At 44.5% G+C, this 14238-nt stretch overlaps 1 protein-coding gene across 1 annotated transcript in view; it reads right to left on the reverse strand.

The window, feature by feature from the left end:
- The window catches only part of LOC122050479 (MYG1 protein-like), a 39271-nt gene extending 37317 nt beyond the window's left edge, over positions 1-1954 (reverse strand). Inside the window, exons 1-2 of the mRNA XM_042611380.1 lie at positions 1936-1954; positions 1537-1880 (exon numbers count right to left, since the gene is read on the reverse strand). Coding sequence (XP_042467314.1) covers positions 1537-1880; positions 1936-1954 — 363 coding nt within the window. The remainder of the gene's footprint in view (positions 1-1536; positions 1881-1935) is intronic.
- Between the last annotated feature and the right edge of the window lie 12284 nt (positions 1955-14238).

Genomic DNA, 14238 nt, shown 5'->3' on the forward strand with positions numbered 1-14238 from the left:
GAAATTAGAATAGCCAACTAAAGCACCATATAGTGAACAAATTACCAACTCTCCTGATGTTTAATTTTTATTGTTTTCTTTTACTTCTTTGTGGTAGGCTCCAATTTTTCAGAAAATATGAAATACTTTACTATCAGTAGACCATAAACCTTAGAATATCACATAAGTTGCTTAACAAATATATCTTATCCGCAACTGTTATTAAGAAATAGCATAAACAGAAATGAACAACTATAAATGTTTCTCTAAACTCACATGAACAAAATTTTATTGAATAGTAAAACTATCATTTAGATCATACAATGTATAAAAAAGGTAATATTGATCTGTATCATACGATCAAACCCAAACCACCAAGGATCAGATGATCTTTCAGGAATCACAAATCTAATTGCTAACAGTTACGTTCAATGGATCTTTATAATCTTTATTTCACCTCATTGAGGAGGAGAATCAGAGAAAAATCACACAAATGGACAACCTATACCCTGTACCAATATATCCCTCAACCAGCTGGTATTCCACCCACAATTATCCACCATCTTTGACAGAAAATTGATCTCATGAACTGAAATTTTATCTCATTAAAAGTATACTCACTTTAACTCATTTTTATGCAAGGAGAATTATTCTATCATAAAAATTAAAGACAGAAAAGAAAATTCTCCATGCCTTTAATCAAATTCAATTGACAAAAAAGTAATTAGATTGTATAGCTTATATCTTCTTCATTAATTACTGACACTACTTCAATCTCATTGTTCATTCCGAATTAAGGGATGCAAAATCGCATAAGACCTTAAATCTCATAGAATCAAAGTGCTTTGAGATTGTCCTTCCAAAAAGTAATTCCCGTTTGATGCATGTTTTCAAAAGAACTTTGATCCTGAACTGAGATATGTTCACAAAAAGAAGAGGATTTATAGATATAACTTATGAGTCTGACATCCACGCACATCTTATGACTTTTATATTAACTTCTTATTAGAATGAACTACCTTTTTTATTCATTATTGTACAGTAAACTTGCAACCAGTTTCCAATTGATTCGAATTTTTAGAAGATCACAGTGTGTAAATGTAAACGTTCAACAACATCCAAATATATATATATATATATATATAGAACTTCTGAAAAAAAAAATACAAATATATCATGTTGCTAATCTCTTTGATTTTTCACTCTTGCAATATCTAGGTCCAGAATCATACCAGGCAAACAATATAACCATAATACCTACTAGTGTTGTCCATGCTATCAGTTCTAGTGAAAAACATCAACATAGTAACCGGAAAAAACTTTTAATGATACTGTAAAGATGCATCATATCATGCCCTACGCACAAGATAGACTTTCTGCACCATTTCAGTTCTTCTATTTTGAAGCCCTTCTCTTGCGTAAGTAATCAGCCCGGTGGTGATTAAAGAGGATAAGAAAAATGCAACCTTTCTCGATAAACATTCAAGAGGGAAAAGAAAAAAAAACTGTTCATTTTTTGCAAATTAAGAAGATTAATAAAGGAAAGAGATTGTGTACCTGGGGATCTCTTGTTCGTACAATCTCGGCACCAGAGAACTTGTCGGTGAGGCGGATGATGAAGCATCCCAGGGCCTCATCGCAGTGGAAGCTGCCGTTGTGGGTGCCGACCCTCTTGAGAGTAGGCCTGGGGGATCCAGCAGAGAATGCCGCAGGAGAACCAGGGCTCCTCGCAAATGCGGCTGCCATGGGGGACGCGAAGTAGTACGTGCGTGCTGCTCCGAAGGCTGTCGGCCGCCACCACCAAAATCCCGAACGGCGAATAATTGCAGGAGCAGGGACCAGAGCTTTAATAGAACAAATCGTTGGGCCGGCCCAAGTGAGACACCGGCCTTCGCTCGGGCCTATTTCAAATGATTGAATAACTCAATTAAGTTCTATGCAAATACTAAATCATACCTTGGATAAATATACACATAGGTGACCTACTGTACATTTATTTGTGAGCATTTCCTGAGCCTATAGTATTAATATTTTTAAATTTTTTTTTTTTAAGGCTCAGGATCTAACAGTTACTAAAGGAAATAAAAATTTAAAATAATAATAATAATAATAAAATAAATTTAAAATTACTAACTTTTTTTAATATTAGTATTAATATTTACTCTATTATTTAATTATATACTTTTTTAATATGTTAATTCTAATATAAAAAAATTATTAACGTAAAATATATCTGATCTTTTAATAGATATAGATATAAGGATAGATATTTGATCCTAATAGATATAGAGATCGAGAATATGGAATTTCATATTTAAACTCAATCCATTATCATCCCTCAGTATATATGAGAATATAAACCTACTTACCTTACGGTGCACATGGGTGTGATCAAGTGTAATTTATTTTTTAAAGTTTGGGATTTAGGATTTAAGTTATAGTAATTAGGTGGAAGGAAGTGAAAAAAATACATACAGTGTTCATGATGTGCAGCATAAGATGAGTAACTTAACAGACTCTATATAGAGTTTTTTAGACAACACCATATTGTAACAACTTTAATCAAAATTGTAACCGCATTGTGTTATGTAGTCTCTAGATAGTTGCATTAGGCATTAGTTGTCCTACCCTAATAAGACCTACATCATGTAGTCAGTACAAAACTTCCTTAATCAACATAGCATATACAATATGGATGCTAGCCTTTGAAATTATGTATAGTAGAAAGGAGACAAATTATTACTCAGGTATTTATGATTCAATTCCTAGTTACGGTATATTTATAGAGATTTTTCTTTTAAATGGAGTACGCAATCATGAGATGCTGAACTTTTGGACTGTCCATCGTTATTGCTTCCTGATTTACTATGACGATCAATGAAAATTTTAATTATATTAGATCAATTATCTTACATTCAATGTTTTTTTTTACAATGCGGATACTGGTCAGAACTTTTTGTTAGTGTAGGAAGCATCAGACGATCAAACTTATGTTTTGATAATGGAAAATAATTCAAAAGTTAAGATGTCTTGTTGTCAAATAAAGTTGATTGTGCTCGCAGGAAAGTCCTAAGTTGTCTTAGGTAAAAATCCTAGTGGATTCTAGGTAGATAGAAAATCCTAGGGGGTGGTAATCCTAGGCCCTAGGGGTAGTAACTCTAGGTGATGAAAAGTCCTAGTTACGGTTAGGTAGGTGGAAAACCCTAGGAGGCAATAACCCTAAGTCCTAGGGGTAGTAACCTTAGGTGGAAAGTATTGGCGAGTCGAGCGCTTCAGGCAAAATCCTAGAGTCAGGGACTCTAGGTTGAAATGCTGGTGGTCGCAGACCGGGTGGAAGTCTGGACGGGTCATGGAGTAGATGTCCAGCATGAAGATCGGAAGCCTCAAGCGTTGAGCAAAAGTCCAATCAGTGTAGAGGATCGGTTTGACAACAGATGACTTCTCTTAAGATGAGTAGATGAGAATGTGTTCCCCGAAGAGGGAACAGTAGGCATCGGTTCGACTTAAAGTTTTGACAAAACTCAAAGTCAGAATCGGACAGTCAGAGACTGCCAAAATCTCATATTATATATATTGTTTTATGCCTAGACTAATTTTATTTTGTAGAAAATAAGGGACTGGAAAAAGTTGGCCCGGGCTCCCCGAGTCGGTCCAGGCACCCGGAACTCAAAAATTATCTATAAGCTTATGTGTCACGCGTCGATTGGCCGAACCACATATTCTAGGCGCCTGGAGGGGTTCTAGGCGCTCAAAACAACCTATAAAAATTGGCTTCGACCAGGAGCTTCACAACAAGATTATGAACAAGTTCCGCTTCTTCGAGCTGCTGAGAAAATGCCTCCTTGACGCTTGAAAGCTGCCCCCGACGATGATTGCGCTAAGGATTCAACACTCCAAGTTGTTGATATTGTTGTATTTCAAAGTGTTGGGATGTATACTATAAGACTAGCTTTTATATGAACATCTGTTTTGAAATATTTTGAAATGAGAATCACTTTGGTCAAATATTTGCATTTTATATATATGTCAATGTAGTTGTTCATTTAATTTATATTATAGATAACATGATATGTGGTGCCACACAGAAGATCATGTTATCGGTTCCTTATAAATTATAAATAGTAGCTCACAACCAAGATGAATTGGGGCAAACCATTAGAACGGTTGTAGTGTAATTTGGTATTAGTCTGTCTTGACTATAAAATTACACTAGTACACTATGTGTGTATTGAACAGGATCATTTGATGTTGTTCGATTTGTACTGACTACATAAAATAACAGAACCTCTGTTATTATGGATGTGTGTCCTCTTAATCCCTATATAATAACAAGCACGTATACTTAGTATTTATTTCTTTAACTTATCAATGGGTAAGATTTATTTGTTAAATCAATAGGCCCGATGAGTTGAGAAATAGTACTATTTATATGGTGTGTTGTTGATTATAGAAGGAATCTGCGTTCTAATTATTTAGACTGATGATGTCCCCTTGAGGAGCTCATAAGGATTATCATGTAAACCTGCAGGTGGACTTAGTCCAACATGGTAATAAAATTGAGTGGTACTACTCTTGGAATCAGATGTTAATTAATTGGGTTGTTAGTAACTCAATTAATTAACGAGCATACGATACCTTAAACACGGGAAGATTAACGCACTCATGTTAAGAAGGAGCCCATATTGTAATATGGGATTGGTGTGGTAGTTATATAATAACCCTTTAGTGGTATGGGTTATTATTGATGGACTTAAGTTGAGTGTTTGAGTCAAATCCAGAAAGCTCAAGCCCATCAGGAGGCCTAAAACAATTCCTCCTCCAGGTACCTACTACAGCCTCTATATAAAGCCTCGCATCCACCCATCCGCAAGTAGTTGTTGTTTGGTTTTCGATGTCACCTCGTTCTCTTAAGGGCCGACGGTATCACCTCCTCCTCCTCCTAGGGCCAGCAACGCCACCTCCTCCTCCTAGGGTCGGCGCCACCTCCTCCTCTCCTAGGGCCGGCAACATCACCTTCTCCTCCTAGGGTCGGCGCCACTGCTTCTTCTCCTTGGTGGTCGGTGCCTCTTCTTCTCCTTGGTGGCCAGCACCTCTTCTTCTCCTTGGTGGTCGACGGCTTGGAAAAGAAGAAGAAGAGTAGAAGGTGCCTCATCCTAGAGCTTCTCTTGGTGGTCAGAGATTTGGAAACAACGAGTGGAAGGGTGTTTGTTATGTTCGTAGATCATCGCCCACACGACATCCAAGAAGAGGAGAGGAATGCAAAAGAAGATCAAGAGGTCTTTAGCTATAAAGGAAAGGTATAACTAGTTCTTTGATTCCGCTGCGTAATTAGTTTAGTTTTCTTTGTATCGATTTTGAATATCAACACAAGAGGATAGCGATCTTGTACTTCAATCAAGGTGTGCTTTGATCCATCAAGAATTTGCTTGATTGATCAAACACATGTCTAATCGAACATGCGGGTTGCTAGAAAAAATTCTATACTTGTATAATTTTTGTACAGGGAAATTGAAACAAAACGGAATTCCAGCGCCTTCAAGTGGTATCAGAGCAAGTTTTCTGGTTCCGTGTGATTGGTTTTCGGTTAAATTATGCACTGCTCATATATAAGTTTAGGCAGGATAATAGTAGGGTGTGCTAGAAAGATTAACTCTGTGGTTGCAGACATCCTAGGTCCAACTATTATGGCTTTGTGTGTTTGTGTATGATTTGAACCCTCGGGCATGTCGAGGTTGTTTTGTGTGTGCATGATTGTAATAATTAAATACAGTCGGTTGCTATATTATTTTTTACATTCTGTTCGATCTAAATTATATATAAATTCCTTTGTAGAATATAGGATCGATAAATGTAATTTTTTTTTTTTTTGTGGTTTGTATCCTTGTTATGGGTGGTGCTATTTTGAGGACCGGAGACATGGTGAAGAAGGAACCAAGATAGACGCGACGACTTAATCCATTGTTGGCATATTGGAGGACAACGATGGATGATGCCATAATAGTTGGAATTTTTTTTTTCATATTTATTACCTTTATATGCTATTTTTATGTGTTGTAATGCTGTTTTTATGTGATGTGATGTGGGTGTATGTTAAAATTCCTCAATTTAAATAACTAAGTAGGAGAGAGATTATTTAAATAAATTCCACGGTCTCCTTTACTGGTTTGTAAGTGATGCATTCAAACTTGCGCGTTAGCTTTAAGTGTCTTCCTCCATATCAGATGAGTTTGTTTGTGGATCACTAGATAAAACTTCCTCTATGGATGATTATAGGAAATTATTTAAGTATGTGTGATCTTCTCCATCTAAAGGGGCACAATCCTAATTAATGGACTAAGTATCAAGTAATAGTATATACTTAGGCGCATTTAATAGTATCCTCCCCATCGGAGTCACTGCTATTATTTGTGTGGTTGAAGATGAACCAACTATTAATTTTATTTGTCATAAAGTTAGGTTGACAAGATAATAAAATTAATGGGTAAAACCTCCTCTTACAAATGTTTGAATTAGTATACGTCTACACTATCGTGGCATATGAAATTCACGGTGTTTTGAGGTGTTGGTAAATTTAAATTATATTGTTTGAAGAATCAATATTATTTTAAATTCTAAAGTTTTGGCCAAATATTTTATTTTGTGATTCTTAAGATTTCAAAATGGCTTTCAATCCTCTTGTTGTTATTTTAAAAGAAAACAAACTTACTGGTCCAAATTATATTGATTAGAAACGAAACTTGGACATTGTCTTAACTGTTGAAGAATACAAGTTCATACTTTTCGAGGTCTATCCTAGCATGCCTGATAAGGATTCTAGTGAAGAGGAGATAGAGAGACATAAGAAATGGGTCAAGGCAGATGAGATGACGCAGTGTTACATTTTGGCTTCTATGTCAAATGTGCTACAACATCAGCATCAGGTCATACTCACTGCCTATGACATGATGCTCAATCTCAAGGAACTCTTCGGACACCAGAACGGGGTGCCAGGCAAGAGGCCATGAGAAACTTAATGACGACCACCATGACTGAGGGGACACCCGTGAGGGATCATATCCTTAAGATAACGGCTCATTTGAATGAGATGGAAATCCTTGGAGCTGAAATCGATGGGGAAACCCAGGTCGATATCATTCTCCAAACGTTGCCCAAGAGTTTTGAGTAGTTCCACCTGAATTATAATATGAACAAAAGGGTTTATTCGTTGGCGAAACTTCTGACAGAACTCCAAGCGGCAAAAGGGTTATTTTGTCAAAGTTCTCAAGTTGACATTGCTGAAAACGTTTCTTCCTCTAAGCCGAAAGGCGGAAAGAAGAAGAAGAAACAAGTTGGTTCGGCAAAGAAAGTGATTTGACCTCAAGGGACTGGGTTACAGGCAGGTGTGAAGAAGCCGAAAGGCAAGTGCTTCATATGCAAGCAGTCTGGACATTGGAAGGTGGATTGTCCTCACAGAAAGGAGAACAATAAAGGTATATCTTATTCATTAGTTGTTGAAATATGTTTAGCGGTATTATCTACCGGTACCTGATGTGTAGATACGGGAGTCATTGATCATGTCTGCAATTCATTGCAGAGGTTACAAGAAACCAGACAACTACATGAAGGGGCGATCCCCGTCTATATGGGCAATGTTATGAGAGTGGCGACTATTGCAGTGGGAGATGTTATTTATCTTTTGATAGGAATAAAACTTTGATTTTGAGAAATTGTCTTTGCGTACTATGTTTTAGAAAGAACTTGATTTCAGTTTCTAAATTATTTTTGGATGGATATTCTATTTCTTTTGATGACAAAGTGGTTGTCAAGAAAAATAGGGTGGTTATCTGTTCTAGTACGTTGGTTACCAATTTGTATACTCTTAATCTAATAACTCCGACAATGCAACAAATGAAAATTAATAACATATCTTCTAATTCTAATAAGAGAAAGCAACCTTCGGAAATGAACCAAACATATTGATCCGGCAGTAAGAATGGGGGACCCCATTTAGCAGAGTCAACGCTGCGAGGAGGGCCAAAGGCCTTGGCCGAGCGGATAAGGAGGGCGACGACCAGCTGAAGCTTCCGAGCGGAAGCAATACACCCCGCCGGAGTCGGGGTTCCGACGCTCATGATGAACAGTAGGAAAGGCCGAGCAGAGGGCCTGCTCGGCCGAAGGAATAAAACATCAACGCTGTGAACAGTCCAGAGAGCACATGACCAGGAAGCTCCCACGCCCGGACGCGAGGAAACTGCCGACCGGTCGGACGATCGACGGGGAGTAAGAAAAGGCAAGGATAGAAACATCTTCTGACAGCAGATGATATGCAGGATCTTAGGACATGGGCTCACTGTCCCATCAAAGACGTGCTCACTGTCCCATCAAAGACGTGCTCGTACTGTAGCAGTAAGGAGTCAGGCAAGCTCCTCTGACAAGCCCATACTGGGTATGGGTTGAGGACACGTGTGTGTGCCTCGGTATATGTACATCAGCCTCCTTAGAAGTCTATATAAGGCCTCCACTTCTTCAACCGGAGGTACGCGAGTCTTCATCCGGCAACCACTTTCATCTATTCCTTCACCTGACTTGAGCGTCGGAGGGCCGTCGCCGGGACACCCCTCCCGGCTCGATTTTGTTGCAGGTTCGCCGGAGCACTCGAGGATCCAGCAGGGAGCGCCACGTCCCCAGCGTTCGTTGACCCCTGGTTCGAACAGGATCAAATTGGCGCCGTCTGTGGGAACACTCCTGCATCCGAACGGGAACGATGGACGAGGCTGGAAGAATACATACCGTGGCACTCTCACAAGAAGAGTTGGACGCCATAGTCGAGGCGAGGGCAGCCAAGATAGTGGCGCAGCAAAAGGAGAAAGCACAGGCTGAGCGAGCGCAACAGCAAACCTCGGCTTCAGCAGGCCGGGCGGTGCAAGCAGACCGCCCGGAATATGTTTCAACAGGAGGGTTCCCTCAGGCACTCTTCCGTACTCCCCCAAAAATCGCGCCCGCTCACGGGGGGTAAGGATCTTCATCTGATGAGCCTCCCGTGCGGGATCATAGGAAGGGCAAAATCCTCCGAGCGGACGCTTCTCCCGAGCGGAAGCACCGACTGCCACAGTTCCATTTCCCTCAAAAGCAGATACTTCATCTCCCGAATTCGACTTATAGCAAGCCCCTCCTTCTGGAACCTCAAGAGCGGGAGTTTGATGTCAGGCGATGAATCGACCGAATACGAGGAAGTTGGGGGGGACGAGCCGCCGAGCGGATGAAGAGGGATTGGCACTTGGATCCACCATGAAGCACAAATTATCTCTAGCCTGTCCGGGGCAGGGCGAGAGGTGCACCAATAGAATATGTGCTGTATATTTTCCGTTTGGTTGTATATTTGAAATGTAGAAGGCAAAATGTTATAATGTGCGCAATTGAAATTATTGGCCGAGCGGCCTATCTTCATGGTGTATAAGATACGAGCCAAGCGCTCTTGGATCGATGAAGAAAGCCTCGAGCCGTTCGGCTGGAGGTATAGTATCCGAGCCAGGCGCTCGCTGACGAAGGCCCTGCGCCGTTCGGCCGGAGGTAAGTGGGTCGAGCCAAGCGCTCGAGGAACGAAGGCCCCGCGCCGTTCGGCCGGAGGTAAGTGGGTCGAGCCAAGCGCTCGAGGAACGAAGGCCTCGCGCCATTCGGCCGGAGGTATAATATCTGAGCCAAAGGCTCAAGGAATGAAGGCCCCCGAGCCGCTCGGCCGGGAGGTTGATATACAAGCCAGCCAGAGGCTCGAAGACGAAGGCCCCGCGCCGTTCGGCCGGAGGTAAGTGGGTCGAGCCAAGCACTCGAGGAACGAAGGCCCCGCGCCGTTCGACCGGAGGTAAGTGGGTCGAGCCAAGCGCTCGAGGAACGAAGGCCCCGCGCCATTCGGCCGGAGGTATAATATCTGAGCCAAAGGCTCGAGGAATGAAGGCCCCCGAGCCGCTCGGCCGGGAGGTTGATATACAAGCCAGCCAGAGGCTCGAAAACGAAGGCCCCGCGCCATTCGGCCGGAGGTAAATGGGTCGAGCCAAGCGCTCGAGGAACGAAGGTCCCGCGCCGTTCGGCCGGAGGTAAGTGGGTCGAGCCAATGCGGAAGACCCCGTGCCGTTCGGCCGGGCGTACGATACCCGAGCACCGACGTTAAAGATCGAGAGATGAGCCGGCGTCTATAAACGTCCGAGCGGAAGCCGTCTAGCCCAGACGTTAAACCGAACAGCCGCGCCGACCGGCTATAAATAACCGCGCCGTCGAGCACCGACGTTAAAGATCGAGAGACGAGCCGGCGTCTATAAACGTCCGAGCGGAAGACCGACGAGCCCCGTCGTTTAAAATCGAGAGCCGCGCCGACCGGCTATAAATAACCGCGCCGTCGAGCACCGACGTTAAAGATCGAGAGACGAGCCGGCGTCTATAAACGTCCGAGCGGAAAGCCGACGAGCCCCGTCGTTAAAAATCGAGAGCCGCGCCGACCGGCTATAAATATCCGCGCCGTCGAGCACCGACGTTAAAGATCGAGAGACGAGCCGGCGTCTATAAACGTCCGAGCGGAAAGCCGACGAGCCCCGTCGTTAAAAATCGAGAGCCGCGCCGACCGGCTATAAATATCCGCGCCGTCGAGCACCGACGTTAAAGATCGAGAGACGAGCCGGCGTCTATAAACGTCCGAGCGGAAGCCGTCTAGCCCAGACGTTAAACCGTAGAGCCGCGCCGACCGACTATAAATAACCGCACCGTCGAGCACCGACGTTAAAGATCGAGGCAGGCGGTGTCTATAAACGCGTCCGAAGAAGATCGACGAGCCCGTCGTTAAAATCGAGCCGCGCCAACCGACTATAAATAACCGCGTCGAGCACCGACGTTAAAGATCGAGACGAGTCGGCGTCTATAAACGTCCGAGCGGAAGATCGACGAGCCCCGTCGTTAAAATCGCGCCGACCGGCTATAAATAACCACGCCGTCGAGCACCGGCGTTAAAGATCGAGGCGAGCCGTCATAAACGTCCGCGCCGACGAGCCCGTCGTTAAAAATCGCCGCGCCGGCCGGCTATAAATATCCGCGCCGCGAGCACCGACGTTAAAGATCGAGACGGGCCGGCTATAAGCGTCCGAGCGGAAAGCCGACGAGCCTCGTCGTTAAAAAGAGCCGCGCCGACGGCTATAAATATCCGCGCCGAGCACCGGCGTTAAAGATCGAGAGCCGAGCCGTCTATAAACGTCCAAGCGGAAAGCCGACGAGCCCGTCGTTAAAATCGAGAGCCACGCCGACCGGCTATAAATGCGCCGTCGAGCACCGACGTTAAAGATCGAGAGAGGCGTCTATAAGCGTCCGAGCGGAAGGCTAGCCCAGACGTTAAACCGAAGAGCCGCGCCGACCGGCCATAAGGCCGTCGAGCACCGACGTTAAAGATCGAGAGCGAGCCGTCTATAAGCGTTCGGCGGAGAGCCGTCGAGCCCGTCGTTTAAAATCGAGAGTCGCGCCGACCGCTATAAATATCCGCGCCGAGCACCGGCGTTAAAGATCGAGAGACAGTCGGCGTCTATAAACGCTCCGAGCGGAAGCCGTCTAGCCCAGACGTTAAACCGAAGCGCCGACCGGCTATAAATAACCGCGCCGTCGAGCACCGACGTTAAAGATCGAGAGACGAGCCGGCGTCTATAAACGTCCGAGCGGAAAGCCGACGAGCCCCGTCGTTAAACATCGAGAGCCGCGCCGACCGGCTATAAATAACCGCGCCGTCGAGCACCGACGTTAAATATCGAGAGACGAGCTGGCGTCTATAAACGTCCGAGCGGAAGCCGTCTAGCCCAGACGTTAAACCGAAGAGCCGCGCCGACCGGCTATAAATAACCACGCCGTCGAGCACCGACGTTAAATATCGAGAGACGAGCCGGCGTCTATAAACGTCCGAGCGAAAGCGGACGAGCCCGTCGTTAAACATCGCCGCGCCGACCGCTATAATAACCGCGCCGTCGAGCACCGACGCGTTAAATATCGAGGCAGTGGCGTCTATAAGCGTCCGGAAGCCGTCTAGCCAGACGTTAAACAGAAGAGCCGGGCTATAAATAACCACGCCGTCGAGCACCGACGTTAAATATCGAGAGACGAGCCGGCGTCTATAAACGTCCGAGCGGAAGATCGACGAGCCCCGTCGTTAAAAATCGAGAGCCGCGCCGACCGGCTATAAATAACCACGCCGTCGAGATCCGACGTTAAAGATCGAGAGTCAAACCCGCGACTGTGAGCTTACTGGACGAAACCAAGGACGCCAAATAGCGAGCGTTCGCAAGTACTAAATTGATTAAGTCCGGTCGGCCGTCGGTTTGCCAATACTTCGCATTCAAACAGCATAGCCAAGCGCTAAACGATTTTGAGGAAAACGAGTCAATTGATTAACCTGATCGGTTGTCTAGTGGGAGACACGTATAGCTTAACTGACTCTACAAATGAGCACCAAACAGACAGAAGAGGGCAATGAAGGACAGACAAAAATAGAAGCAAAGGAATACAATTAGGCCGAACGGCACGCATAAAAATTTTACATCCAGAACGAAGAGCCGAGCGGATGATGAGTTATGAGGGCCGAACGGCTCTAGGTATATCATAAGCGGCGGTGAGGCGACGACCGCCCGTTCGGACACATAGTCCAGTCAGTCGGACTCACTGCCTCCTTCGACTAGACTTGAAGAGGAGGCAAGTGATCCGGCAGTAAGAATGGGGGACCCCATTTAGCAGAGTCAACGCTGCGAAGAGGGCCAAAGGCCTTGGCCGAGCGGATAAGGAGGGCGACGACCAGCTGAAGCTTCCGAGCGGAAGCAATACACCTCGCCGGAGTCGGGGTTCCGACGCTCATGATGAACAGTAGGAAAGGCCGAGCAGAGGCCTGCTCGGCCGAACGAATAAAACATCAACGCTGCGAACAGTCCAGAGAGCACATGACCAGGAAGCTCCCGTGCGGATCAGAACACCCGATCGGCCGGACGCGAGGAAACTGCCGACCGGTCGGACGATCGACGGGGAGTAAGAAAAGGCAAGGATAGAAACATCTTCTGACTGCAGATGATATGCAGGATCTTAGGACATGGGCTCACTGTCCTATCAAAGACGTGCTCGTACTGTAGCAGTAAGGAGCCAGGCAAGCTCATCTGACAAGCTCATACTGGGTATGGGTTGAGGACACGTGTGTGTGCCTCGGTATATGTACATCAGCCTCCTTAGAAGTCTATATAAGGCCTCCACTTCTTCAACCGGAGGTACGCGAGTCTTCATCCGGCAACCACTTTCATCTATTCCTTCGCCTGACTTGAGCGTCGGAGGGCCGTCGCCGGGACAGCCCTCCCGGCTCGGTTTTGTTGCAGGTTCGTCGGAGCACTCGAGGATCCAGCAGGGAGCGCCACGTCCCCAGCGTTCGTTGACCCCTGGTTCGGACAGGATCACATATCTTTGGCATATAAGGTTGGGTCATATTAATTTGAGTAGGATTCAAAGGTTAATAGTCGATGGACCTTTGGGTTCATTGGTAGTGGAAAATTTTCCGACCTGCGAGTCTTGCTTGGAAGGAAAAATGACCAAGATGCCTTTTAAGGCAAAGGGGTATAGAGCTAAAGAAGTATTAGAATTGGTTCATTCTGATTTGTGTGGGCTTATGACTATCAAGGAAAGAGGTGGTTTTGAAAATTTTGTCTCTTTTATAGACGACTATTCGAGATATAGGTATATTTACTTGATGCACCACAAGTCTGAGTTCTTTGATAAGTTCAAAGAATACAAGGTTGATGTGGAGAAACATCATGGTAAAAGTATCAAGACACTACGGTCTGATCGTGGTGGAGAGTACCTCTTAGGAGAGTTTAGGAGTTACTTATCAGAGGTCGGGATTCAATTCCAATTGTCTACACCTGGTACACCCCAACAGAATGGTATGGCGGAATGAAGGAATAGGAGTCTTATGGAAATGGTTAGATCAATGATGAGTTATTCGGAATTACCAAATTCATTTTGGGGATATGCTCTGGAAACGACGACATACATTCTGAACTTGGTACCTTCTAAGTCAGTACCCTTTACTCCCACAGAATTGTGGAATGGATATAAGTCTAGTTTGAAACACATTCGGATTTGGGGTAGTCCTGCACATGTGTTGAAGAGAGAAGTTGATAAGTTGGAATCATGTATAGAAGTTCGCTTGTTCTTGGGATATCTTAGAGGAACGAAAGGTGGTTTGTTTTATAGTTTTAAATATCAAAAGGTCATTATTAGCAC

Source organism: Zingiber officinale, chromosome 3A, assembly GCF_018446385.1.
Source record: "Zingiber officinale cultivar Zhangliang chromosome 3A, Zo_v1.1, whole genome shotgun sequence".
Taxonomy (NCBI): Eukaryota; Viridiplantae; Streptophyta; class Magnoliopsida; order Zingiberales; family Zingiberaceae; genus Zingiber; species Zingiber officinale.